The sequence below is a fragment of the Cicer arietinum genome, chromosome 7 (assembly GCF_000331145.2).
Source record: "Cicer arietinum cultivar CDC Frontier isolate Library 1 chromosome 7, Cicar.CDCFrontier_v2.0, whole genome shotgun sequence".
Lineage (NCBI taxonomy): Eukaryota > Viridiplantae > Streptophyta > Magnoliopsida > Fabales > Fabaceae > Cicer > Cicer arietinum.
In genome coordinates, this window is record NC_021166.2 from 15,148,012 (window position 1) to 15,175,044 (window position 27,033).

General features: G+C 30.4%; 3 protein-coding genes across 6 annotated transcripts; 1 reads left to right on the plus strand and 2 right to left on the minus strand.

Moving 5' to 3' along the window:
- Positions 1–677: 677 nt before the first annotated feature.
- Positions 678–6,930, minus strand: LOC101515711 (uncharacterized). The gene is made up of 15 exons (XM_004509204.4): positions 6,438–6,930; positions 5,689–5,868; positions 5,461–5,518; positions 4,637–4,687; positions 4,323–4,405; positions 3,659–3,746; positions 3,059–3,100; positions 2,897–2,971; positions 2,743–2,811; positions 2,182–2,297; positions 1,953–2,065; positions 1,586–1,665; positions 1,278–1,398; positions 1,119–1,185; positions 678–1,020 (listed from the first exon to the last, which is right to left on the minus strand). The coding sequence occupies exons 1-15, from the start codon at positions 6,857–6,859 to the stop codon at positions 891–893; spliced, it is 1,695 nt and encodes a 564-aa protein (XP_004509261.1). The 5' UTR covers positions 6,860–6,930; the 3' UTR covers positions 678–890.
- A 3,465-nt stretch (positions 6,931–10,395) lies between these two features.
- On the plus strand, positions 10,396–13,768 carry LOC101488471 (uncharacterized). Of its 2 annotated transcripts, none has more exons than XR_001144385.3 (9): positions 10,396–10,498; positions 10,635–10,706; positions 10,785–10,859; positions 11,756–11,839; positions 12,304–12,373; positions 12,464–12,555; positions 12,777–12,818; positions 12,933–13,071; positions 13,454–13,768. XR_001144385.3 is itself a non-coding variant. In XM_004509205.4 (9 exons), the coding sequence occupies exons 1-9, from the start codon at positions 10,472–10,474 to the stop codon at positions 13,526–13,528; spliced, it is 618 nt and encodes a 205-aa protein (XP_004509262.1). In that variant the 5' UTR covers positions 10,396–10,471; the 3' UTR covers positions 13,529–13,768. The 2 variants fall into 2 exon arrangements, 1 of the variants encoding a protein (XP_004509262.1); XM_004509205.4 differs by having other exon boundaries at positions 12,991–13,071.
- A 356-nt stretch (positions 13,769–14,124) lies between these two features.
- LOC101488813 (ADP-ribosylation factor-like protein 2) lies at positions 14,125–18,982 on the minus strand. 3 transcript variants are annotated; one of them, XM_004509206.4, is made up of 6 exons: positions 18,825–18,982; positions 16,278–16,344; positions 16,091–16,201; positions 15,485–15,647; positions 14,914–14,994; positions 14,125–14,535 (listed from the first exon to the last, which is right to left on the minus strand). In XM_004509206.4, exons 2-6 carry the CDS (start codon positions 16,340–16,342, stop codon positions 14,398–14,400), a joined length of 558 nt encoding a protein of 185 aa, XP_004509263.1. In that variant the 5' UTR covers positions 16,343–16,344; positions 18,825–18,982; the 3' UTR covers positions 14,125–14,397. The 3 variants fall into 3 exon arrangements, with proteins under 3 accessions (XP_004509263.1, XP_027192879.1, XP_027192878.1); XM_027337078.2 differs by lacking the exon at positions 18,825–18,982 and adding an exon at positions 18,604–18,791; XM_027337077.2 differs by lacking the exon at positions 18,825–18,982 and adding an exon at positions 18,141–18,163.
- Positions 18,983–27,033: the final 8,051 nt, after the last annotated feature.

The following is a 27,033-nucleotide window of genomic DNA, read 5'->3' on the forward strand; positions in this document are numbered from 1 at the left end:
TTTTTTAAATTGAAAACCAGTTTTGTTCAATTTTCAAACGGTTCTAATTCAAAACTGAACTTTGTCTACCCCTATTTGGATGGGAATGGTTTAGAGGTGTACGGTTCCGTCCAAAGTTCAGATTTTAGCTTGGCGGCTTCTTTGAATTAGATTACCAACTATGGCAGCACTAATCGAGGTATTATTGAGGATTCTGATGCATGGGTGTGTGTTATGGAGCTCTAATTTTGAAGATTAGGACCACTTGTTCTTTCGATGTTAATTTGCCTACACTACGTGGATTTTGATTGGTGGGTGGTTAGGCTTCCCGGGACCATTTTGTAACTTTTGAGCCTAGGATTTGGTCGGTGTTTTGAAATCTTTCACAGAAAGTAGATAAAATTTCTCTACTATGATGTTGGGTGTGTGGATTGTTTTGATATTGTAAGAATTATAGTATCTATTGTACTTTCTTTAATAATATTTTTGTTAATCTAAAATTAAATTACAAAAATAAGTAATTTTAAAAGTTAAAATTAAAGTTTAAAAAAAATTATTACAACTATTAATCCTTCAACATCATCATATCGTATGTCAAGTTGTTTCAAATATGTCACACCACTATTTTTAAGTTAAAAACTCTTGAGTGGAGACAAACTTCCAGATTTTTAAAATAGAGAAATAATTTCATGAATCAATGAAAACAAGATAACTAAAAATATAATTATTCTAAAAGTTGTTAAATAATAAAATTATATGGTAGATCAATTTTTGCGATCCTTCTATCCAATACATCACAAAAAGATATCTCCTGCATATAAATTTCACAGGAAGACATATCTTTCCAAGCCTATTTGCAGGCATCAACAACTTGGTGAGAGCTACAAATACAATTATCATATTATCATCACTCATGTTTTTCTGATATCCCGAAGAACTAAATGGGCGGCATTGCGTCCGGGTGCTCCCATAACTCCACCCCCGGGATGTGCCCCACTTCCGCATAAGTATAAACCTTTAAGTGGAGTCTTATAGTTTGACCTAAAGTCCCAAATCAATAAAAACAACCAAGTAATTATCAGCAGTATTTCAAAAAACTGAAACCAGATTCTATCACAAGCATTTTCAATTTATTTTACCATCCTTTTACAGGTCGCATGAGGAAAAGAGAATCCAAACCCATAGCACCATGAAATATATTCCCTCCTGCAAACAAAATCGACCAAATGTTAGTAGTGACGATGTACTAGTGCTTTCTAGTAGAACATCAACTCATACTGAGGGAATGGCTTTGTTACCTGTCAAACCGATTTCCCTTTCAAGATCTGGTGGAGTCAGCATGTCATAACCAATGACTGATGTGCTGAAACCAGGTGCATATTCATCAATCAATGTGAAGCATCTTCGTGCAAATGATTCCTGAATATGAGGGTAAATAAGATATAATGAAGTGCCTTTTAATATCAAACATTCAAGAGTCGTTTTAGCATAAAGCACCACGAGCAAACAGAGTGCACAATCAAGGAAGAAAAAAACAAATTTGGACATTGAAATGCATAACAGAAGAAAAAAAGGAATGAAACTAGTACATCCAAAACAAACTTACTCTGTAGTCATGATCTTGCCAGTCCCCATCCAATGGTTTGTAGGGTGTGTACTGCACAAACAGGTTTATCACATGCTTACCTATGAAGAAATTAGATTTCATTAACTAGATGCTATAAACATATGTCTAAGATTAATAGATTATGAAGGGACATTTACAAATAGATTAACCAGATGGGTGATAAAAAAGAAGCCATGTTGTTGGTTAATGAAATTGAACGGAACTTTGAAGATAAAAGAGTTATTTCAACAATGCCAAAAGATAAATCAGAACAAATGTTGCAAATGCATTGAAAGCAAAGTAACTAAACTTCCTCTCATAAACAGAGCATATCAGGGGACATTCTTATGTCCAAAGTTTCAAGTACCTGGCGGAGATATAGTTTTGTCCAATACGGAAGGAATTGTCATCTCAATGATAGGTCTTCTTGATGGTATTCCATTCACCGCGTCTTGAGATGCAGAGTGAATCTCCTCCATGCTAAATATAAATTGTCAAGGGCAAAGAAAAACTGACATGTTCTGAAAATAAAAAGCTGCAACTGCTCGTATAGAACAATTAAACAGCATTAATCCACAATAGGTGAGCATACATACCTCTCTGAACCTATATGAATAGTGCCAACATGCTCTGGGCCAGCATGAGAATGATTTGACTTGCAACACTGAAACTGGGGCAATTTATCGACTGCTACATTTATTTTTGTGGTGGCCTGTTTCAGAAGATATTACCAATTAATGGAAAAAAATTATGAGAAACTTTCCTCAGTGCGAGGGGGGGAGGCGGACAGAAAAGAATTGTCAATGGCAAGCATCAAACTTAATCATATTTTATGAATAAGTAGTTGAACAAAAGATAAAAATATTCAAAGGTTCATGTTGTATGTAGGTTATAATTATCCCAGCTTAGGCTTCTTGTTTTTGCCATCATTATCCTTGGTTTGCCATCTGTTTGATATTTTAAATTTATCTTGGAGATGTTATTTTCCCGTGGATGAATTCCAGACATTCTTCCTCATTAGCAGACAATCAAATATAAGCACACTGTTTATATATATTCTAATTTTACCTATATTTTTTATTCAGTAACGCGAAGTAGAGATTGAGGGTATTAAAAAAGAAGCATAAACTGAGAAAAGAATTAGTAAATTAACTTACAGAACTGTAGTCAGAGTGCTTAATTGCCCCAAAATAATCATCAGGGAGGACATTGTTGGGCACTAATTCCTGGTTCGTAACAGCAGATACTATAAATTAGAACCAAGTATAGGTGTCAGAGAAATGTGCATTTGCAGCTAGTTTGAGAATATACCATGAAAGTTTTATAAGGTGTTGCATTAGACAGAACAACAGAAGCATGCACTTCAGTACCATCGGCCAGAATCACCTATATGTAAGCCATGTCTATAAAATTAATTGTTGCGATTTACCTTTAAATATCCCACTTGATTGACTAAAATTAGACAAAACTTACCCCACAGACAGTGCTAGAGTTTTTAATCAACAATTGAGACACCTATAAGAATATAGAATATCACAGGTGATTAGAGCCTCAGCAGAAAATAAAACAAAAACGGTGGGGAGGAGGAATTTAGAGAAGAGAAGAAACATTTATTGCCTTATGCCTCTTTTTTCTCTCTCTATGAACTGAAATGATTACTATTTATAAGGTATGCAAGTTGTTTTTATTATTTGGTTAGGAAGAAATTTAATTAGGAAATAGTCTTTTCAATAATCAACTAGTAGTAGTAGATACAATAGCAACTATCAAAAGCCTTTGGCCAGTAGGTGGGCTCGGCTGCAGGGATTTGATGATGTTATATCCTGTTATGAATCATGTTTAAATGATAATAGACCATTTATAGCCAAGTTTCGCAATGACCATTCATGGTGCCTACAATCATAATATATCATTGTAAAATTTTACCCTTGACAAATCTTTTACTATTTTCTGGTTGAGTTTAAGATCCAAACCACTAAAATATCAGAGTCTGCTCAAAATGTGACAGTTGATGCCAACTATGGAGGTCTACGGCGTAAATTTGAACACTAATAGAGATTCTTGATGACATACCTCAGCATTCGTTACGATATGTGCTCCAGCTGTGGTAGCAGCACTAGCAATAGCCTTGGATATTGAGCCCATTCCACCTTCAACATATCTACAAAGATAATGCCAAGCTATTAACTCACTTTGAATTAATAGTATAATACAAAGCTATAGTTAAAGATAGCTAATTTAATTGTTAAATGCCTAGAGTAAAAATAATTGGTCAGAAATTATTTGAGAACATATTCTCTTTAGATAGAAATGCCAGTGACATTTTTTTCAACACAAATGAATGTATCTGTCTATTTGCGTTTATATATGCATGTAATGTATGCTTTTCTCGTACAGTACATGTACAAAAGAACAGGACAGAATCGTAGCTGAAAGAAAATTCCATTCAACATTAAAGAAGTTAAAAAAAAGCAAAAATTCCATCTTTGGGTAACATGCATCAAGAAGTACTTATAAATTTTGAATCAATATTGATGTAGCATGCACCAAAAAGTATTTAAAAATTTTATTTCAAGTTACTCTAGCATAGGAAAATATTTGTGTAACATGCACCAAGAAGTACTTCTAAATTTTATTTCAAATTACTCTAGCATAGGAAAAATATTTTTGGCAAATAACAATATTCCCTTCTCATTAGACACATTCTAAATATCAACCTAGCAGTAGAGATACATACGACCAAATTCCACGATCTCCATCAGTTTCTCCCATTACATGATGTAGCAGAACATAACCACTTCCTGGGGTGTGGACACTGGCCTGCATTACAGATTTGAAATTCAATATTTGTCATGAAAGATAAAACATTGTCCATTCAACTTTTTATTGGAGAAACCGAGTAGGATGACCGTACTATAAATATCGGACACACAGATAATTTTTTGAGAAGGATGAAGAGATTCTATGATGCATTTTTACTATGTCTATTCAACTTTCCTGATCTTGTTTTTTACTATGATGCATTTTTATGCTAAAGATAGCTGCTCTTACCGTAGATCCTATCACAGCATCTGTTGCAAGTGTTGCCTTCAGAACATCTGTCTGCAGAAATGGTGTCAAACAAAACTAGACATTACCCCACTAAGCAAACGTAAATATAGTAATAGAAACTTATATGAATGATCAAACCATGTATTAGTTTTTTGAACGAAATGGTCTAACTCAACTTCAAAAGCTAAGTCAAGTCATTATAAAGGGTATTTTGCCCATGTATCTATTATCGAGTCAATGTGCCTCTCAACAGGCCTTCTGAACCCAAGATTGAATATCTAGAGTACGAAGTTTGCAGACTTGACATCTATGAGTATCCCAATAGTAGGACTCGTATAGGCTTCAAATCAACATTAGAATTGAGAGCAAACTAGGCTTAACTCAACCTAAAAAATCAGCTTAATTGTGGACGATTTCTCAACACATTACATAGGCTACTTTAACCATATATTGGGACCACGTTGGATCTTTAAAAAATGTAATGAAGGAATAGATGTCAATAGATTGAAGAATTGCCACAGGACGGTGTTATGAATGGAAACAAGATATCAAGATAATGTGTAATTTAATTCATTAAATAGAAATGAAGCCAGTGTCTAGTTGAAATAGTCTTTTAAAAAAAATTATATCAAAAAGGAAATTTAAAGGAAGTTCAACAAACTTCAGAGACACAAGATGTGAACAGTGTAAAACTTAAGAGAATTGAGAAGATATACATTCTATTTTAAAAGGCATGGTCAGAGATTTTAAAAATGAAGGGCAAAGTGAAAAGGAGAATCAGTCTTTAACTTTAGATTAGAATGTTTGAAAGACCATAAGATTACCTCAAACCAGTTATTCAAAGCTTTAGAAGCTGGGGACAACAAAAGGTCCATAAAGTCCCTGCCAAATAAATAAATAAAACACAGATATAATGTAGATTGTCGCTTCGATTCATAATTTTAAATTACTAGTTAGTGCTTCGGTATAAGTATTCCCAACAATACCAATTTATTGCTAATAAAAACAAAATTGAAATTCCTAATCCTAATAATAGAAAAACAAACACTTACACCATATCCTTTTGCCCCATGCAGGCTGCCTGCTGCAAACAACTGGCCCAAAATACTGAATTCTGTAATTTACTCTTCAATTGTTCGTTAAGAGATGATTTATGTTGCAAAGATTCAGGTGGAGCCGAATCCAGCACAAGATCCATGAACTTACAGAAGTTCTCAAGCTTACTCTCATATCTGAATGATGAAGAAAAAAAAAGAATTAAGAATCATGAAAGGAACACAAGGGTGAAAATACAGGCAAATCTTGTTAAATCACGGCATTCAATCAATGCAGCTTGAATATAAGTAGATCAAGTGGTTGAGCAGGAACACCCAAACAATTTTGAGAAGGAGATCCAAGGTTGAAACTCTAGCCACTAACATAACATACCAACAACTAACATTTTCCTATTTCAAAATGAAATCACGGCATTCAACAAATTGAATCAATAAAACTAACACCAACATAATTCCGATCAAACTACATGAAGTACATAAATTTTTTACAACAGATAAAACAAACAATACTTAAATTTGGTGATTATATACCATTCTAATCAAAGCTATTATATCATTATTATATTATATTCTATTGTATTGTTTGAGTAAACCTTCAATTCAATTTAGTCCTTCAAAGATTAGTATGTTGTCACATTAATCATTTAAGTATGCCACTAAAATGCTAACCTTGTAAATAAATTCACAAACAAATAGAAAGAAAAATATCAAAATTAAGTGATAAAAATAGAGAAAAGAAAAGATACATTGGATAAGCATCTGCATCAGCTTGTGAGAATTTCGAAATCTGAGAATGATTGACATCCTTATCAGGTCCCAAGATAAGGTAGCGTCCATCAAGACAAGGAGTAAACGACGCCGGATTTCTCTTCAGAAGCTTCAATCCGTGCTTCGCCAACTCCAGTTCATTGATCACCGCCGGTCGGAGAAGGCTCTGGAGGTAACTACATCGCGAAAACTTAAAACCGGGAATAAGCTCCTCTGTTACGGCGGCGCCGCCGATTATGTAGCGGCGTTCGAGTACAGCAACTGAAAGGCCTCCACGAGCGAGGTATGCTGCGGCTGTGAGACCGTTATGGCCGCCTCCGATAATGAGTGCGTCCCATTTCTTGTCTTTAAGTGAAGAGGCGCTGCCAGAGACGGTGGTGGTAAACTTCCTTCGCCACATTTGTATTGTTAGCTTTTAGTTTGACTCTCAATACTGTTCGATTTCTGAACTAACTGTCTCTCTCGTTATAACGATTATTATTATAAACACCTTAAATAAGATATTTTATATCCATTATTAATACTACTACTAAATATGTCCATTTAATATCTTATCTATAAATTATTAGGTGTTGCCAGAAAAAAAAAATAGTAGTATTGATTTATTTAAAAAAATAGAAATTCAAATTAAGTACATTTATGTATAATAAAATATATTTTAATTACATACACATTGTATCTAAAAAAGATTTATATTTGATTTTCAATTATCAACAACATTATTTTATTGTCATATTTTAAATTTAACTGAGTGGTGCCGTGAGATTTTATAGAAAATATTTATATTTGAGTTATTATTGATATTAATTGTGAAACTATAGATATAAATAATAATAATGATATTTTCGTTTTTGCAAACAATACTATTAGTATATCAAAAAAATAATTTTGAAAATAAAATCATATAAATGATGGTAATTAATTTTAAATTTATATTGAACTATAAGTTTCCTTAGTGATGATACCAAACTTTGCTAACGGAATTAATAACCGCAAATATTTTATTTTAACTATCAACGAAAACTCTAACTCAAAGATATTTTTATTGTCTAATGTTTCGATAAACATTTCCATCAAATTAGAAAATGTAAATACTTTCTCCACTTATGATATTAATAATTATACAGATGAATCTGTAAAAATAACATTTTTTTTAGATAAATTTATTATTAGAATAATTTTTCATAACATAAGTAAATATGCGTAAACTTTGTTGGAGGGTAAAAAAATGGAGGAAGTATTATTTTTTTTTCTAAGAAAATGCAATAGTTTCACCATAGTTTAATAAATAATAAACAGTTAATTTAGTCTCTAAATTAATACTCTCTCACTAATTTAGTCTCTAAATTACTAAAACTAACTAAAAAGTTTTTAAACTATTTTACATCTATCACCCTACTTCCGCAAAAGGGTGACCCATAGAACGATGGATTAGCGGGGTACTTCATTTAAACAGTGACATTGCTCATGGATTTGAACAGCAATCCTAGATCACACCTATATGAAGCCTTGCTGCATCTCTAAGTGAAGGTTAGAAATCTTTAAATTATGAAGAAAAAAACTTCAAAAAATAGTTCTCAAACTATCATAAAAAAACAACTTAGTCCCCCAAGATGTTCAATTTTTTATTTTGTTAAACACCTCTCATCTCATCTATAATTCCTAACACATCTTCTTAGAGACAAAACACTATTTATATCGACTTTTTACACTTATTCTAAATTATCATATTGAATATAAGATATTTACTTAATGACTTTAATGTTTATGTTATACTTAAGTTTGTAACTTTTTATCCATTAATGCTTGTAATTTTTTGTTTACAATGATTAAATATTGAAAAAGAATTTTATATTTTGGTCCCAAACAAAGTAACAATAACTAAAAAAAGTTAATATAAAAAATTAGAAAAAACCAATAACTGGAAAACAATTAATATAAAAAATTAGAAAAAACCAATAAACCAGAAGAAGAAAAAAGAGTAAATATAAGTTTCCTTTTAATAATTACAGACAATAGTTATGCACTTCGTCTTAGACTTTTCGACGAAGATACATATACTAAAGATAACTTTCTAAGTGATACATTGTGAGTTAATAAAGACACATTTCTTTAAATTAAAAATATAATTTTATGATTTGATTTACTATCTTTTTCTTCTAATTTATTGGTTTTTTTTCTAATTTTTAATCATATATTCAATATGACAATTTAGAATAAGTGAAAAAAAAATCAATACAAATGTTTTGTCTCTAAGATGAGTTAGAGAGTAAAGAAGAAAAGAAATGTGGTGTTTAACAAAAAAAATTAAACATTAAGGGACTATTTTTTTTTTATATAGTTTAAGAACTATTTTGAAGTATTGTGTATTCTCTGTCTGATCTTAATATTATATTGGACCAATTTTTTAGACCCGGACCTAATAAAATGATGAGTACTTATACAATAAAAATAAGATAATACAAAGACAAGATCGAATGGTACCAAGTGACTCATAATATAAATACTAGACAATAACAAGTCACGAAAAAATTGAAATCAACAATTCATCGAACAATAGCATTAGCATTGTGTTACAAATTAATCAACAATTCATAGAACAATAATATTGTCTTACAAGTTAATCAGCAATTCATAGAACAATAACATCATCTTACAAATTATTCATCAATTCATCAAATTGTTCTAAACCTTAGAATAGAAAGTGAAGTGTAAAATATTATTTTATTTTTAGAGATAATGATTGTGGGTATGTGAATGAATATATAAAATTAATGAAGATGAATATGCAATCAAATTGGTTTCAGTTACAAAGATTTGAATTGATCATAACACGCTTTATAATTGTCAAGATGGTCTTATCGACATTAAACGAGGTTCCACTGATGTGACAATATCTAACAATTGGTTTATGGAGCAAGATAAGGTTATGCTTCTTGGACACGATCATGGATTCGTGAGAGATAAGAACATAAAAGTAATTGTTGTATACAACTATTTTGTGTCTAATTGCCAACAATGCATGCCTAGATTAATTAATCATTGGAATATTAGTAGTTAAAAAATGAGCTCAACAAAGATGCACTTTCAATGAAAACTCATCATATTATTACATATGCTTAATTTGGAGCTATATTTTAAAAGTTACAGCAGAATACCACATTTTTATTAAACGTCGGTATAAACTAACAATGCATCTTTCAATTTCTCATAAAAAAATTAGTAAAGTTATTGATATTCTTGATTATTAATTAAAAATGTTATAGAACTCGTCGTGGATATGCACATGTTGCAAACAATCTGTATACGGGATAGGTGCAATATGCAATAGGTGGAAGCATGGAACCAAGTCTTAAAAGTCAATCAAACCTATTCATTGTACCAATAGAGAATAAGGACGTAATTATTTCATGCGATACACTAAACTCTTATGTCCGTGTAATTTTTAAAAAGGTTAAATATATATATTTTAGTAAATATATAATTTTAAAATTTTATTTTTACATCCTATAATTTTTTTTTTTTTTACTTTTAATCCTCGCAATATTTTCAATCAATAATTTTAATTATTGCTTTAAATCAATTCAAGTGTATTATTTAAATTTTCAAATGAATTTTTCATACATGCATAGAATGTTATAAAAATCTCCTCCACAAAAAATTAATTTTTTTTAACAATTGATGAATTAAATATGAATTCTTAAGTTCAATAAACAAAAAATAATTTAAATAATTCTTTTCTTGAAAAATTGAATTTTTTTTTTAAAATTTTAGTTTAAAACAAAATAATTCAAACTTTTTTTCAAAAATGTTTTATATTTATTATTTTATATTTTACAGAAACATTTATTGGGATATTGTGAGGAGGTCTAAAACTAATTAAAAAAATAATTTTTTAGACTATATATATATATATATACTTTGATTGTAGCCTTCTCCTCATCTTTGGGAAGCATCTCAGTCACAAGTGTGCAATTGCAAGAAAGAGCTTAAAAAACACGCACTCGCCGATATGGCTTCCAAAAATCCTTCCTTCAAGGTTCTTCTCCTTCCTTTTTCTCTTTTCATTGCATAAAATCATTTATCAAAATACATCTTTTAAAGATTATCTTTATACTAATAATGGATGGATGCATATTACATTCTTTATTTATGACTTTGTTATCTTGCAACAGATAATTCTAGGCTCTTCTTCAAAGGCTCGCAAACAGATTCTTGCTGAAATGGGTTACGAATTCACAATAATGGTATTGTACATATTATTATATTGTCTTAAATTGTTACTCAAATTTATTAGTGTCATAAAAGATTGAATATATATTTAGACTGCAGACATTGATGAGAAAAGTATTAGGAGGGAAAAGCCACAAGATTTGGTAGTCACTTTAGCTGAAGCAAAGGTATGGCTTCTCTCTTTCCTCTATTATTTTCATTTTTATTTGAATTCTGTCAATTGTGAATCCTTCTTAATGTTGCATTGAAATTTCAAAATGACAAATAAATATGAACAAATTTTTCTTACAAAAGCGATAATTAGAAAGGAATAGAGGGGTTACGAGTGAACACTTAGGGTCTGTTTGCGAGTTAATATTTTAAAGAAATTAAAAGAACAACATTATATTATATACTCATTTATCATGTTGTTCTTTCAAATTTTTTTAAAATATCAAATATATATTAAAATATAGATTTAACCCTCCAATACATTTTCCTCCGAAATCCAACTTGCAAACAAACTCTTAGGAGTTTTTTGTTGGAGAAAAAATAAGAACATGAAAATAATGTGAGAAGTGAAAATGGAGTGAGTTAAATGATTTTGATTTTTGCTTGTTGTTGTATGTAAGAAGGTGGAAAATCTCTATAAGTTCATTTAATGCTCTGCAGGAGTGATTAATGTTTTTGGGGTTAACCATCTTAAATTTTTCCCTTATCTAGTTTGAAGTAATATTCATCTTGAACTTTTTTACTTTCTCTCAAATCTGCACACTGTTGAGCATGAAAGGCTGAGATCCAATGGAAACACAAGTTCTTGTTCTTGTTTGATTTCTCATATAGGAGTGTTTATTTTGGAAGAAACTATGTAATATCTTTGCATCTGGTTGTTGTAACTGAATACACAAGAAATTGGAGGTACCAGACCAGAAACTTCTTCTGAAAACCTAAATAAGTTAAATGATAGAAAAAATATAACATAAAATCGAGAGGTTGTACAGAATTTGAAATGCTTCTAACGTATTGATTTTTCCAAAAGTTATATTTAGTGATCTAAGTATCTAACCTTGATATACTTCTTTAGGCTGATGCTATTGTGCAAAGGCTCCTTACTGATGGTCCATTGGAGACAGATGCTTCTTCAACACTGTTAATCACCGCAGACACTGTATGTATTCTTCATTCCATTTTTCACTATTTGTCGTGCGTCGTTGATAAGAAATGACAGCTAATTTATTTACATGTACATGAAGAAGAAAGGCATGACGTTGGTTCTGCCAACTTATTTAACTGAGAATGTTTTCCACCCTAGATCACATTTTAATGATATTTACAATCTTATAAATTAATTTAATTTTGACAAAATAAGAATATGTTGGTAAAAAGAAAGGAGAGAATGACCAATTTGGTGATGGAACTTGAGAGAGCTGTTAACGTGACGTTCCTCCAAAAAAGAACCCGAGTTCTATTTCTTGAATCACCCAGTTAGGAGTCAATCCAACCCCATGTGAAAAGTCGGAAGCCGCCTGCCAACTCAGAGTTATATGACCTTTTACTAACTTCCTTTTGGCTGAAGTCTAAACTTTTGTGAGCATGTTAATGTTTATGTGGCTACAAATAAATGTTCTGTAGGTTGTGGTATATCGAGGAACAATTAGGGAAAAACCAACTAGTGAAAAAGAAGCAAGGGAATTCATCAAAGGTTTGTATGAATTTTAGTCCCCTCCTTTTATTGTTGATAATTATAGGCCAAATATAACAGCCACATTCATAAATGTGAATGATATTGCAGGATATTCGGGTAGTCATGCAGCTGTGGTAGGATCTGTTGTGGTGACTAACCTTGCGACTGGAAAACGTTATGGAGGATGGGAGAGTGCAGAGGTACATGTTGCTGCTACTTAAACTCATTTATAATCTAGATTCCTAGAATTTAGGAAGTATCCTGCAACATATTCATTAGATGCTACAAATGTTATTTTGAGGTTGCTGATTTGTTTCCTGTACTCAATATAAGAAAAATGCACATTGATACACATTATATTCTCTTCAGTCTTCACAAATAACTTGACTGACATTTGTAAAATTGTCCCTATATATGACAGGTTTATTTCCTTGAAATACCGGATGAGGTCATCGATAATCTGGTAAATGATTTTTAGAAGTACACTTTTCACCCTTGCACTGAGTTAAGTATGAAGGTGAAAAGAGTACTTTAACAAGCTTCTCAAAACATTTGATCTTTTGAAATTTTCTTTCAGGAAATTCTTGTCAACCAAAATACTATATGAGTTTTCTTATTTGATGGGAGCTTCTCAGATTGACGAGGGAGTTACGTTCAATGTTGCTGGGGGTTTGATGCTGGAACATCCATTGACGCTACCCTTTGTGGACGCGGTGGTAAGTCATCTTGCTTTCTCAAGAACACAAACACTCTCAAAATCATATGCATGCACATAACAGCAAGATCATTAGCAAATATGCATTATTTGCCCAATATAGACTTGCCATCAAAATTGAAAACAATTCATGATGTGAATTACTATAATACCTATTTTCTTATGCTGCGATTTTTTATTTTCTAATATCTGTTTCCCCTTTTTTCGGGGATTTCTTTTATAACTGCAAGAAGCAAACTGTATAGCTCTAGCCTTCCCTCATTTCTCAGACATATATGCCAATTGAGTTATTTTCTAGGGAGTGTTTCAGGGTGATGTAAATGTGAATTCAACCTTGTTACCTCTGTTTTCTTAACAAATGAGTTGTGTGATCCTTGTGGTAGATTGGATCAACTGATACAGTGATGGGACTTTCCAAAGCTCTTACAGAGAAACTCATAATGGAAGCTCTTATATAGCTGCTGCAGTTCTACAGTTATATTCTGATTAACACCATGTGCTGGCTGACTGCAATATTACCTCAATGATACTCTAATGTTTTTATTTGCACAAATTGTAATACAAACGAGAGTTCTTGAGGGCTTTAAGAGCTTGATTTTGTAACCTCAAAGAACACAGTTCAAATTCTGTATGAAACAATTGTACAATGAACATTAGTATCGTTATTATAGAATCCTTGCTAAATTTTGTTTTTTCAAGACCTAACAAAATTTCTAAACGTGAAATGGAAATTGATTGATATTCATCCTTAAAGGGCTCCTTCGTATAAGATGTTGAAGAGCTCCATCTTCTTTGATTCAAATAACCTTCTTTACTACATTTTAAAATTTTAATTAGGAGATTCGATTGCAAATTTGCAATTTCTGAAAAGATACAAATTATTAGACTTGCAATGGCAGGTGAAATCTTTCTGCCTCGCCATGCAACATCTTGTGGGTGCTTTTTCAACCAGCAACCTTGTTTCATAGTGAGCGTGCTCACTTTTTTGAATACGGTTTACTATGCTCAACTATTTACCAACAAATAAAATAGGAAAATATGAACAAAAAATAAATAAATAAAAAGCTGTATGCTATGCTCAACTGTTTTAGATGTTATCCTCCACTGATGGGAACGTGAAATGTTATTTATACTGCCCAACTTCATATTTACATAAAAAGCTCAGTACACTGACTGGATTAAATGCTTGAATAGAAAAGAAGGGAAAATTCCATGTGGAACAACATTTTAGAGATGCTGGGGCAATGTCTTCCAATGATAGCACATTAGGGTTAACTCTTCTAAGTTTGAACTTTGAACCTTTGCATGGATCAATGCATTACAATAATTAGTCCAGCATGTAGATTCTAGAGGCTATGTCCTGGACCAACCAATCAAATCCCTCAAGCAAACCTTCACCAGTGTATGCACTACAGCCAACTATCATCCAATGCCGAGATTTATCCATAGCTTCCAAGTTCAACACCTGCAGAGTTATAGCAAATTAGTAAATACACTTAATGAAAATATATATTAAACCAGGGGCAAATAGCTTGACTCCTTGTTGTTTAGGAATAATTTATGATTCTTATGATTTGACTTAGTTACTTAATTTTTCTAACACTTAATACCCCTTGTTTCATGAAAACAACAAAAATTCAACTTTTGCAATATATAGTGTTTTAGTACACTCCAAATAAATTGAAAGTTGTTGAAACTTCTGAAATCAGCACAGCGCTGTTGAAACATTCCTCCAATGATATGCTTGTGAGCTTTTCTTGGAGTTATTCAGGGTTTCCATATAATGTCATAGGAATGAACTATTTTACTTAGGGAAGAAGCCTCCGGATAAAATCAAGCTTACCTTAGCTATTTCTGTGGGCGAAAGGGCGCCTTTAATATCTTGTTTATTTGCTAGAATTAGTAAGGATGATCCAGATAGTCTCTGTCATACGAAAAATAAAACAATTAACATTTGAAAATATTAGTAGCTCACATCCACCCAGAGAAGAACAGAGTGATCATTTTGCCATCCCAAGTTATTAACAGAGTACTTATATCTGGTTTTGGTGAAACAAAAAGTGCTAAAGAATCAAGATAACAAGTAGTTAGATTGCTTTGGTAAACCCATTAAAAACTATTTCTCCAATAAGGTAAATGAGCAAGTTGTCATAACGAAAGGAAAGCAATTGCCAATGGAATAAACAGGCTTAGCTGAATCCACCAATGCCCAAAGGCATTGATTCATGAGCAAATTTCCTAAAGCATTCACTTTAGGAACCTACTATGCTTAGATACATTAGCACAGAGGATACACAAGTCTTTTCCAGTCAATTGATCAAATAAAAAGTGTATGAATTGATATTCTTCAGTTAAGTACAACATGTAAGGAATTTGTTGCGTTGACAAGTAATAACCATTTGTATGGAACAAACCTCTTCCTTTAGAAGGTTATCTAGCTCCATTTTGCAATCGTCTAATCTTCTCAGATCCGAACTGTCAACTACCCAAACTAAACCATCTGTTTGCTCAAAGTAGTTTCTCCAGTAAGATCGAATTGTTTTTTGGCCCCCAACATCCCATATATTTAGAGTGTACCTGCCATTATCAATTTTTGGATAAATGCCTCAACATTCTAGAATATACTGAATCACCACGAGAAACTTAACAAAACAAAGGCTAACAACATAAACAATGACCTGGCATGTTGTAACTGTAAAAGGAAATCACAAGCAAATACTTTCAAAGAATTGACAGAAACAAAACTATCATGTTCTTAGAATACACCACAGCCAACTTAAGAAGCAATACCACATGTTTATATGACCATCAAACAAAAGAATAATACTATTGTCACAGCAAAATCCATAAATCATGTTCAATTGAAACTTGGAAGAGCAAGAGTTCATTCTTATTCACATTTCCCCAAAAACTGGTGACTAACATTATTAGCAATCAAGAAAAATAAAAATGGACATCAGTAGAGATATGCATATAAAATTAGAAAAATTTGTGAAGTGGAAAATGAAGCAAAGTTTTACTTCTGGTAGGCGAGGGTTTTGATGTTGAAGCCAAGGGTAGGACTGATGACACTAGTGTCCTCCCCATTTATCTTCAAAACAATTGTAGTTTTTCCAGAATTGTCCAACCCACTGCATAAAAATTTCAACTATTAATTAATGTAGTAAAATCTAGAGCGACGGAAAAGGAATTGGAAGAGAAGCTTACACCATAAGAATTCGCATTTCCTTCTCCTTCCTTTTGATTTTCCGGATGATTTTGAGAAGACCCATTCCTAGAGAGAAGGCAAAAACTTCAGAAATTAATTTGCTTTTTTAGATCACACCCATGTACAAAAGAAAAGTTGGTGGGAAAGGAAAAAAACTGTGGTAGTGAGATTCATCATAATAATGTAGTTTTCACTTTCAGCAACAAAAAGTCATATAACAATACCAAAATGACACGATTCAATACGCTTATGTTATTAAACTCCGACCGGTCATTGATTACTCCGTCAGGGCACTAAGTCACTAGTCGAACCTAGAGATGAAAAAAAAAGGCTATATGGCCCGCTTTGGGCCGGCCCAAATTGGGCAACAGGTTAAGTTGGACAAAAAACCAAAAAGTCAAACATTCTTGCACTGAATTCTTGTATGAGTCTCTTTTTAAACTGATAATAATTAAAAAGACAATTGTATGCATCTAATTTTGAGTTTCCCAAAAACATAGCACACCTGTAGTCTTCTTAAAACCCATTATGAATCTTACATTTAAGGACCCAATTATACACATGACTCCCCCCAGTCATGAATTTCTTTCCATGCACATAACCTGAACCAATATTCTCCAAGTGGCAAAACTACTCTTGTCAAGCCATTGGGTTTAGGCTCCCCTTCATATCAAAGGTTATAAACGAAATTAAAAAAATAATAATCTGATAGGTTGTTAAACATTCTACCCTTCTTTCCATATAAAATATAGCTAATGATTTTCTTCAAGATTGTCCTATTTAAAATCCCTGATGACTTAATAGAGAACAAATATTAACTCATCATCAGAGTAGATCAGCAACATTTGATGGCAGCTCCTCTATACTCATATTGTTGAATTTCTGAACATCAGCCAGCAACATTTCCATATCACCCACTACTACTACAGACACTTGATGTTTTACTATAAATTTTACCTGTTCTATTTTTCGAAACATGTATTAACTTAAGAGACCAGAAGGTATGGTAATCTAAAACTCACAGCTTAAATTTAATGATATTGAAAATATAAGAGACGTGAACAAGGCCAAACAGAGAAGATGAAAACGTGAAGAACGGGGCCAAACTAGGACTGTTTGTGGTTTGGTTTAGTCAGAAAACTGAACTGAACCACGACAGCGGTTCATAAAAACCTAACCAGATTGTTTCCCCCAAACCGAACCGAACCCAACTAATGGTAGTGAACTGGTTTTTAATTCCAAACTGTAACCGTATCATTTTCTCCCAAACTGGACAGTTTCTGTTACATCATTTTTCTGAACCAAACTGTTTTTTTTCTTCTGTTTTTTTGAACCAAACTGCTTTTATCCTTTTTTTCTGAACCATTTATGTTAACAAGGTTGTGCTCAAAATAATCACATCAAGGTAAGTGAATTAAACAGAATTACAAAACAAATTGATCAAAGAATCAGTGATAGAAACAGTCTCAAACTTGGGGAGCTAAATAATCTCAAAGTTAAACAAAAATGTAGCAGTCAAACCAAAAAATTAGCACAATACAAAAGCAAAGTTGCTTTTTAGTTGAAATTGTCCATCTAAAAGAATTCAAAGTTTGCCATTTAGTGAAAACACAATCTAGTTTGGTTACATAAGCATGCTCTTCTCCATTTTCCACAATGCATTTGAGCAAGTTATTTATTTCCAATTCATGAATGGCAGATCTTAATATCTCAGTTCACAATGATATTGTAAAGTGCAAGTAGTATACACTTCAACTCTTGAAATGCACGATTTAGCAAGATAATATAATCAACTTAGTAATAATCAGATAGAGAAATTGCCAATAAAAACTCCACAAGGGTTCTCTTTCTCACTCACTCACTTTTTCAAAAAAGAAATTGCTGAAAAATAAGGTACTGAAGATTATCAAAACCTGTCAAGCATAACAAGGACAAACTTAGCCTAATTACTGCAAGTTAAAGTAATGTATTCATAATTCACTAGTTAACAACTCCAAAGGCATTAATAAACTTTTTCTTCTTCATTTTTTGGCTTCATGGCCTTAGCACGTGTTACTATAAAATCTGAATTAGATACTAAATCAGCAACCCTTTTAAAAGTAAGCAAAAAAAGACAGTCATATCATAATGCTCTTGAAAATGATCCATTCCATAAATTAATCTAGAGATAAAACAAAACAAATAAAATCGAAAAACTATGTCGTTACTGAAATACTCAAAGAAAAATTACTGAACATAAGAAAAAACCAAACATATACTCCAAATAAAAGAAAAAAGAAAAAGGGTATCAGTCAAATCGTAAAAAGATAACAATAAATAACTAACAAATGATTCAGTAGAAGTATAGTGGTGGTACAGTGGAAGACATCGCCGGAGAGAAGGTGGGGCGGCGGCGGCGCCGGAAACGAGTGAGGGAGAGGAAATCGTGATTCGTGAGTGAGAACAAATTGGGGGAAAGAGAAGTATAGAGTTTGCGGAAACAATTCTTGTTTGAAAACGGGAATGAAAATAAAAAATCGAAATCAGACATAAAAATAGAAACAAACCTGAAAGAGATGATCGATGAAGATGAAGAAGAAGAAGGTTAAGAACCAGGTGGAAAATGGTGTTACGCAGCTAGACTAACGTGAACCAACAGAAAAATAAAACCAGTGTTATTATTATTATTACCAAAATGCCACCGCAACCACCGTGAAATTGTAATAGACAGTATCGAGTTTTCTTTTGTCTGACTTTAAATAATTTTATAAAGTAATTTTATATTTTATAAATTTGATTATATTTTACAATTTTAAGATTCAAAAGTAACAGTTTATTTAATCATTTTTTTTCTTCAGTTTTCGGAAATGAAAATACATTAAATGACGTTTTTTCTTGAAGAAATGACCTATTTTTTAAAACCTTTAAATGAAAATGTTCCTAAAAACGATCTATACGAGAATTACATTCACCTCTATGATATTAGTTGCTACTATGGTCAGGGGCGGCGGCAACGATCTAAGCTTACAGGGAAACATTTAAGTACCACTTTAAATTCATAATTAAACCTTTTACAATTATCCTTCATTCCTAAGGGTGAATTTGGTTCAACTAAGGGAAGATGTGAGATTTTAACGGAGAGGAGAGAAATAAATATGTATTTGGTTCGAAGGAAGGGGGTGAAATTTTAATAGTTTTATATTCGATTCAAAAGAAAAAAAAATGTATTTTAAATAGTTTATTGAATATGCTACTTGTACATCATAAATCCTATCATCATGTTAATACATATGAATTATGCAAATCATTAGCCATGTTTCTTCCTCTTGGTTGCTTGTTGATATCTAGTTGTGCTTCGATGTCGTCTAAATGTTCCTACTTAATTAAAATATTGTCCACCATTATTAATCTTTCTTAATTAATCTATGTCACAATTCTTTCTTGATGTTTTTCCTAATTTATCCTTAATTAATTAGCTTTTATAAATAATTCGGTAACCTCCAATATTACGAATATTAATAAATTAGTAAACTATAATTAATTAACTACTTGCTATTACTTATTATTAATTAATTCATTTATTATTACTTCGCCCTCATTATTTACTAATAATAATCATTACTAACCTTCATTAAGCTTTTAGTTAGTATCCTATCGATTGTTAATTTTCTCAATCAATTATTACTAAGTTTAACTACTTTTTAAATTCTAATTAATTCCTAATCGATTTGTTAAATAATCTAATTGACTAAAATCTAACTTATCCAATTTATTAACTGTTGCATATCTCTAATCCATTGGCTGTACACTAATTGAATAATTATTTGCCTAGACCATTAATTCACTAATCAGATTCATTATTAGTTATTATAATCTATCTGTAATTTTTCTAATTTATTAGTCATTATATTAAATATAACTTTTAACTTGTTAATTCTAATTGATTCTAACTCATTAATCATCAACTGTGACCTTTTAAACATAATTAGTTTGTCATTAAATCATTAAACTTTAACTCATTAACTATAATTCTAACTCGTTAATCATCAACTATGACCTTTTAATAATAATTAGTTTGTCATTAAATTATTATTCTTTCAATCCTTAATCGAACCCATTAACTCGGTGATTTTAACAATTACGAATAACTTAATCAATTGATTGTCAATGCAAATCAATCAATTAAATTGAAATGAATTATCATCGTATCATGCTAATTACATACCATCATCATTTGTCTTTTTTTTCTTCTTATTTAAATTCTATGAAAAAAAAAAATCTATCAAAAGATTAATATTATTTCACTATTAAATCGATATATAGTTACATTTAGTCTCTCACTATAGAAGATTTTTCATTAAATCAACTTATTTACATAGTAGATTATACAACTATCAATCTACTTATATATATTATAATATTCTCATTAATTACAACTTAGTGTGATCAAGTTTACAAGAAATCAGTCGCTCAAATATAAATTTCAAATAAGAGTTTTAAATAAAAAATAATAAACTCTCAATATGAAAGAATAAAAATGTTTTTAACTCAAATACAATGAAGAAAAATTTTAATTGAAAAAGTAAAGGATGCTAAGCACATTCATAACCTTTCACAAAAATTTATATTTTTCTGGCTTGTTTACACTTCTATGGATTCAACATTGTTGTAACGAAAGATCTTGTTGTTGCTTCAGAGTTGATGAAGCTTAATATAGTCCAAGAAAAATGAATTCCTTGTCTCTTATGACAATAGGTTTGCAAGAAATCTTAGTTTGTTGTCCGGATTGAAAGTGGCATTTTTAGACTAACATATACAAAATTGAAGATTTCAATATTGATCCATTAAGAAATAATTTTGGTTTTAAACTATGATATATGGTGTATGATGTATTATTTGCACACTAGAGCAAACATCGGAAGATAATATGCATAAAACCGATAAACTTACTTTGTATTGAGATTGCATATATTAAATGTGATCTATTATCTTTTTTAACATAAATAATTTCATCAAATTTTGCTTATAATTCATTTCACAGGGAGTACATAGTAAATGTAATCGTGTAAATTATTTTCTTTATTTTATTTTATACATTTTTGTTAATTTGTATGAAATGACCAAATAAATCATTGTTAGATATAATAACTAATAGTATAAAAGAAATTTACCCTAAAAATATCTTAATTACTCATTTTGTTTCATAAGAACTAGATGTTTTCAAAGAAAAGTGTCACTTTTAATATTCAATGTAATTAATTTAAATCATTTTATTAATTTCACGATATAATTAATGTTATCAGTATCACTTGTAAATTATTATTCTTCTCTTGCATTTATGAAAACGAGAATGCACTAATAGTAGTCAATATTAGGGATTGTTTTCTAGAATATCCTTTTTTTTTTTAATACTAAAATGTCTCACTCTCAGTTTTATATACCAGATTACCCTACTTTCGGGTCCAATAGGAAGTCGCTGGCCTAGAGTGCGACCAACTGAAGGCAGAGAAATGTATTGTGCACCCCATATTTTACCTCCCACTCCTCCATTTTTTACTAATGACCATTGTACCCTTTTTCATGTTATATAAAATTATGAAAAAAATTTACCACTCTCTTTTTTCACCCACACTTTCGAAAGTTATCAAAAAAATTTCAATATTCGAAAGTTTCAAACTTTCGAAATAATTAAAAGTGAGTTTTTTTTTATTCATTCGGAACTTTTGTTAAATTGGAAACATTTCGAAATGTAATTATACAAAAATAATAAATAAAAAATTAAAAACTTTCGATGAATCTGAAAGTTTCGAAGTTAACATTTTCAGCAAGTTTCGAAAGTTTGTAAGAATATGAAACTTCTGATAGACAAATCATTCGGAACTTCCGATGAATAAGAAAGTTCTGAAACGGAAATTTCCAGAAACTTTCGAAAGTTTGGATGAATGTGAAAGTTCTGAAACACATATCCTTCGAAATTTTCGAACATTCGAAGTAAGTCAGTTTCAAAAGTTTCAAAACATTCGAAGCTTTCAAAATTTTCAATTTTTATTTTAAATTTATTACTATTTTTGAAATTAGGTATGAGTAGAGTTGAGGTCCCTACTTCAAGAAAGAGTATAGATTCTACAGAAAAATTCATCACTGATCAGGTATTATTATTACTGATAATCTATCACTGATAAATTTTTTATTATAACAATATATTTGATGTTTTATTTGAAACATATTTTGTAGGTATTTCCTTAACGAGAAGCTGTATTTGAATGGGCAAAAACCATTGAAAGGCAAAATGGAATTTTAATTGTTATCATTCGATCAGATAAAGCAACCAGAAAGAAGGGAAGAAAAGACAAATTAATTTTGGGATGCGAAAGAGGTGGAAGATATAAATCAAAATCAACAGTAACTTGTTCTCATAAGAAAAATTGTTCGTTTACTCTCAAATGTATACCGTTAAGTGTCAGTGAATGACGGAAAATTAGTGTTTGTTGTGGAACACAAAATCATGGTCTACTTAATACTGTAACCGGTCATTCTTATTTGGGGCGTTTAAATGAAGAAGAGAGGAAATTTGTCAATGACATGATAAAGTATAAGCTTGCACCCAGATTCATTTTAAATGCTTTCAAAGAGAGAAATAAAGCTAATCTCACAATTTCAAGTCAAATATATAAAGCAATGAGTACTTATCGATCATCATTGAGAGGTTCGTACACAAAAATGCAGCATTTGTTGAAGTTAATACAAAAAAAAATTATGTATGTTGGACAAGAAGACGGGAGAATTCAGATGTTTTGAGAGATATATTTTGGACGCATACTGATTGTATAAAGTTGTTAAACACGTTTCATTTTGTTTTGATATGTGATAGCACATACAAAACAAATAGATATCGGTTACCACTACTTGAAATTATCGGTGTCACATCTACTAGTTTGACATTTTCGGTTGAATTTGCTTATTTGGAACAAGAGCGACAAGATAACTTCATCTGGACATTTGAAAAGGTACGAAAGTTGTTCAAATATGAGATTTTAATTTCTAAAGTTATTGTGACTGATAGAGATCTTGCCATGATGAATGCGATTAATATTGTGTTTCCTACTTCAATACATTTGCTATGTCCTTTTCATATTGAAAAAAATGTTGGGGCAAAATGCAAACAATATGTGAAAAAGGATAGACACGAAGAAGTAATGGACTTATGGAAAAAATTGTATATTCGAGCTAGTGTAGAGGAGTATGATCATCACTTGCAACATTTTGAGGAGTATGATATTATTCTCGAATCCAATGCTCTACACGATCTGACACAGGAACTTCAGTAAACTTCTCGAGTTTCAATCCGTGAGTAATAACTTTTAATGATCCACGATTCTGCGAGTAATTACAGAATAATTAATTAAATAAATTTAAATAAACACTTAATATAAATATAAACACTTAATTTAAATAAACACTTAATATAAACACTTAATTTAAATTAAATAAACTTAAACATAAATATAATTAAACATAAATATAAATATACAATTAATTAAATAAACTTAAACATAAATAAACAAATAATTAAATATAATTAAAAATTAATTAACATATACCTCTTCTTTCCATAGCCTCTGAGCCACGTGATGCTCATATTGTGTCAACACACGTGTCACCCTCGGTCCTCCGGGAAATCCAGTTTGGTAATCCTGCTCATCAACATCATTAGCATGTGCAGAAGCATCATGAATATCATCAGCATCATCAGTATCAGCAGCATGTGCAGCATATTGTTCCTCAATCTCCTGCTCCATCTGTGGAAGCTCAAAGACATCCTCCTCCATCTGTGCATGCTCAGTAGGATCAACGTCATCATCCTGGACCTCTTGTCTTCGACGACGCTGCCTAATTGGACTATTTGCTTCGTAGCGTCGTCTGTTGGATGTTGTTGGTGGAATTCTCTCAGCACCATCACCTTTATCACCTATCAATTTGCGAATAATTTGGCCAAGCGCACCTCTCATTCTAGGCACTGCAATATATCAATATTAAAAAAATGGAAAAATACTTAAAAAAACAAAACAAAAGCATTTCGGAACTTTCAACGTTGTCAAACTTTTGAAACATGTTTCGGAAGTTTCATTGAATACGAAACTTTCGAAACACATTTGAAACATTCCATGCATGCCAAACTTTCATTTTGTTCGAAAGTTTTGCATTTCGAAATGTTCTAAACTTTTAAAAGTTTTGTATTTCGAAACTTTCATGGTGAACGAAAGTTTCATTATTTCTGGAAAAAATTTACTTTGAAAGTTTCATCAACATAGAAATCTTCGAAAATATGGTAAAAATATGTTTTGAATGTTTAAAATATTTGAATTTTGTCTTGCTTTTTAATTTCGGAAGTTTCGAAGTTTTGGTAGGGTCAGGTTCGAATATTTCAAAGTTTCGAGGTAAATGGGTGAAAAAAGGAAAGTGACTTTTTTTGAGGTTTTTATAGATGAAACTAGAAGCAATATGGTCTTTTCTTAAAATTGAGGGGGTGGGAGGTACAATAGTGGGGTGCACAGTAAATTTCTCCTAAAGGCAACATTCAAATGGACCTAGTTAGAGGTTGCTGGCTCAAGAGGCGACCTCTTACTAGACTTGAATTTTTGTTGTTGTTGTCGTTTTATGTATTATTATATAAATTTAATATATTAATAAATAATTAAATTAATAAATAATTATAATAAATAATTATAATAAATAATAATAATAATAAATAATAATAATAATAATAAATATTATTATTATTATTAAAAATGATTATAATTAAAATTAAAAATAGTAAATTATTTTATAAATTTCAAAGAAAACACATTAAAAATACTAATTAGACAATTGTTTATTTAATAAATTAAAACTAATTATAATATTTAAAAAAAACAAAATACTAATAAATAATAATAACATAATAATAATTTGCTACTTACAAAATTGTACAATTTGTGATTAATCAATTTTCTAAAATTAATTTGATACTTACCAAATCAGACAATTTACGATTAATCAATTTGTTACCAAATTGTACAATTGATTAATTCTTTTATTTATTTTCTCATTTAATGATAAAATTAATGATTAATTACAAATTGCTAAAATTAATTTTCTAATTAAATATGATTTGGTAATTTTATTAATTTTCTCATTAATTTACAAATTGATTTAATATCAAAAAAATTGATTTGTGTGATTGGTAAATTGAATCTGCATTACCTTGTTTATTTTGTCACATTTATTCAATCGCATTAATTTTGATATATATATTTTGCCACGTTACCAACCACTCGAATCAATTTTTTTAATATATTGAGATAAAATAAGATAATATATTGTATACTAATGTACCTTTACTCAAAAGATAAAATCAAATTAAATATATTCATTTTCCAAAGATATTTTAAAAATATCTATATATAAAATGATTAAATTATGTTCATTTTTTACTTTTATTACTTTTTCCAATCACACGAATATTTTTTTATATTAAATTAATTTGTAAATTAATATGAAAATTAATCAATTTACTAAATCACATTTAATGAGAAAATTAATTTTAGCAATTTGTGATTAATCATTAATTTTACCATGAAATGAGAAAATTAATATATTGTACAATTTGATAATTAATAAATTAATTAATCGCAAATTGTTCAATTTGATAAGTAGCAAACTAATTTTAACAAATTGTATAATTTGATAAGTAATAAATTATTATTATTTTTTATTATTATTATTATTTATTAATGTATTATTTATTATAATTATTTATTAATTTATTAATATATTAAGTTCATATAGTAATACATAAAACGACCGCACACAAAAATTTAATCCTAATAAGAGGCGTTAACAACACATTTTTTAACACTATATTTAATTTATTTAAAATATACATATATCCCACAAAAATATACGATAAAGTTTGAAGAAGTTTCTATATAATTTAATTGGTTAAAGAAAATGTGTGTTACCAACATATTTATTTTTTATAATAATTGCATCGAGAAGAGGAATACTAAGAAATGCACAGTTGTTTAAGAACATCTTTGACCAGAAAGGGTCAATAGAGGAGACAATTAGAGGTTACATACATTGTGCAGTACGATTAGATGTTATAATGCTGACAAAGAACTAATAACTTTTTAAAAAATTGGATGTACGTACGTCTTATTAATGGTTTATCCTATATAATACAAATATATAATTCCCTTTAGTAATACTATGTTGGTCTCCCTCGTTTTAGTACTACAACTTTATTTTTCTTCGATCCCCTTTCTTTTCTTCCATCACATTCCTTTTCCAATATCTTCAATATGGTAGTAACTTAATTTGAAACCTTAGGGGTCACTACCAAATTAAGAATTAGATCCCGTCAACAACAAAATCACTAGACCAATCCCAATCGACCTAGCCATAAAGCTTTCTCTTTAGTCTCATTGAATCTTTGAACCCACAAAGAGAAATGTCCCTAGCCCCAAGTGAGAATGTGAGATAAAGACAGACATTCCAGTTGTATCTTGTTGCTTTTGAGGAATGTAAATTTATGTGTTCCCGAAGTTTATTATAACAATTATTGCTTTAGTTTTTTAGGAGTATACAATATTGCTACCTGGTTTCTCCAAAATATTTGCGTGCTCTAGATCTTTTTTATTCTAGAAATCGATTAAAAAATAAATACATTTGCATGCATGCAAGCAAGCTAATCCCTCCACGATACCAACGTGGTACATTGGTGGACGGTATGAT

Coding starts and splice junctions, on each gene's coding strand:
- LOC101515711 (XM_004509204.4), bottom strand. CDS start 6,859: ATGTGGCGAAGGAAGTTTACCACCACCGTCTCTGGCAGCGCCTCTTCA. Junction 5,519..5,688: donor ATGGGGCAAAAGGATATGGT/GTAAGTGTTTGT, acceptor TTTATTTGGCAG/GGACTTTATGGACCTTTTGT. Junction 1,666..1,952: donor CAAAACTATATCTCCGCCAG/GTACTTGAAACT, acceptor ATTTCTTCATAG/GTAAGCATGTGATAAACCTG.
- LOC101488471 (XM_004509205.4), top strand. CDS start 10,472: ATGGCTTCCAAAAATCCTTCCTTCAAG. Junction 10,499..10,634: donor CCAAAAATCCTTCCTTCAAG/GTTCTTCTCCTT, acceptor ATCTTGCAACAG/ATAATTCTAGGCTCTTCTTC. Junction 11,840..12,303: donor TGTTAATCACCGCAGACACT/GTATGTATTCTT, acceptor AATGTTCTGTAG/GTTGTGGTATATCGAGGAAC.
- LOC101488813 (XM_004509206.4), bottom strand. CDS start 16,342: ATGGGTCTTCTCAAAATCATCCGGAAAATCAAAAGGAAGGAGAAGGAA. Junction 16,202..16,277: donor GAAATGCGAATTCTTATGGT/GTAAGCTTCTCT, acceptor ATTTTTATGCAG/TGGGTTGGACAATTCTGGAA. Junction 15,648..16,090: donor AAAACCCTCGCCTACCAGAA/GTAAAACTTTGC, acceptor TGATAATGGCAG/GTACACTCTAAATATATGGG.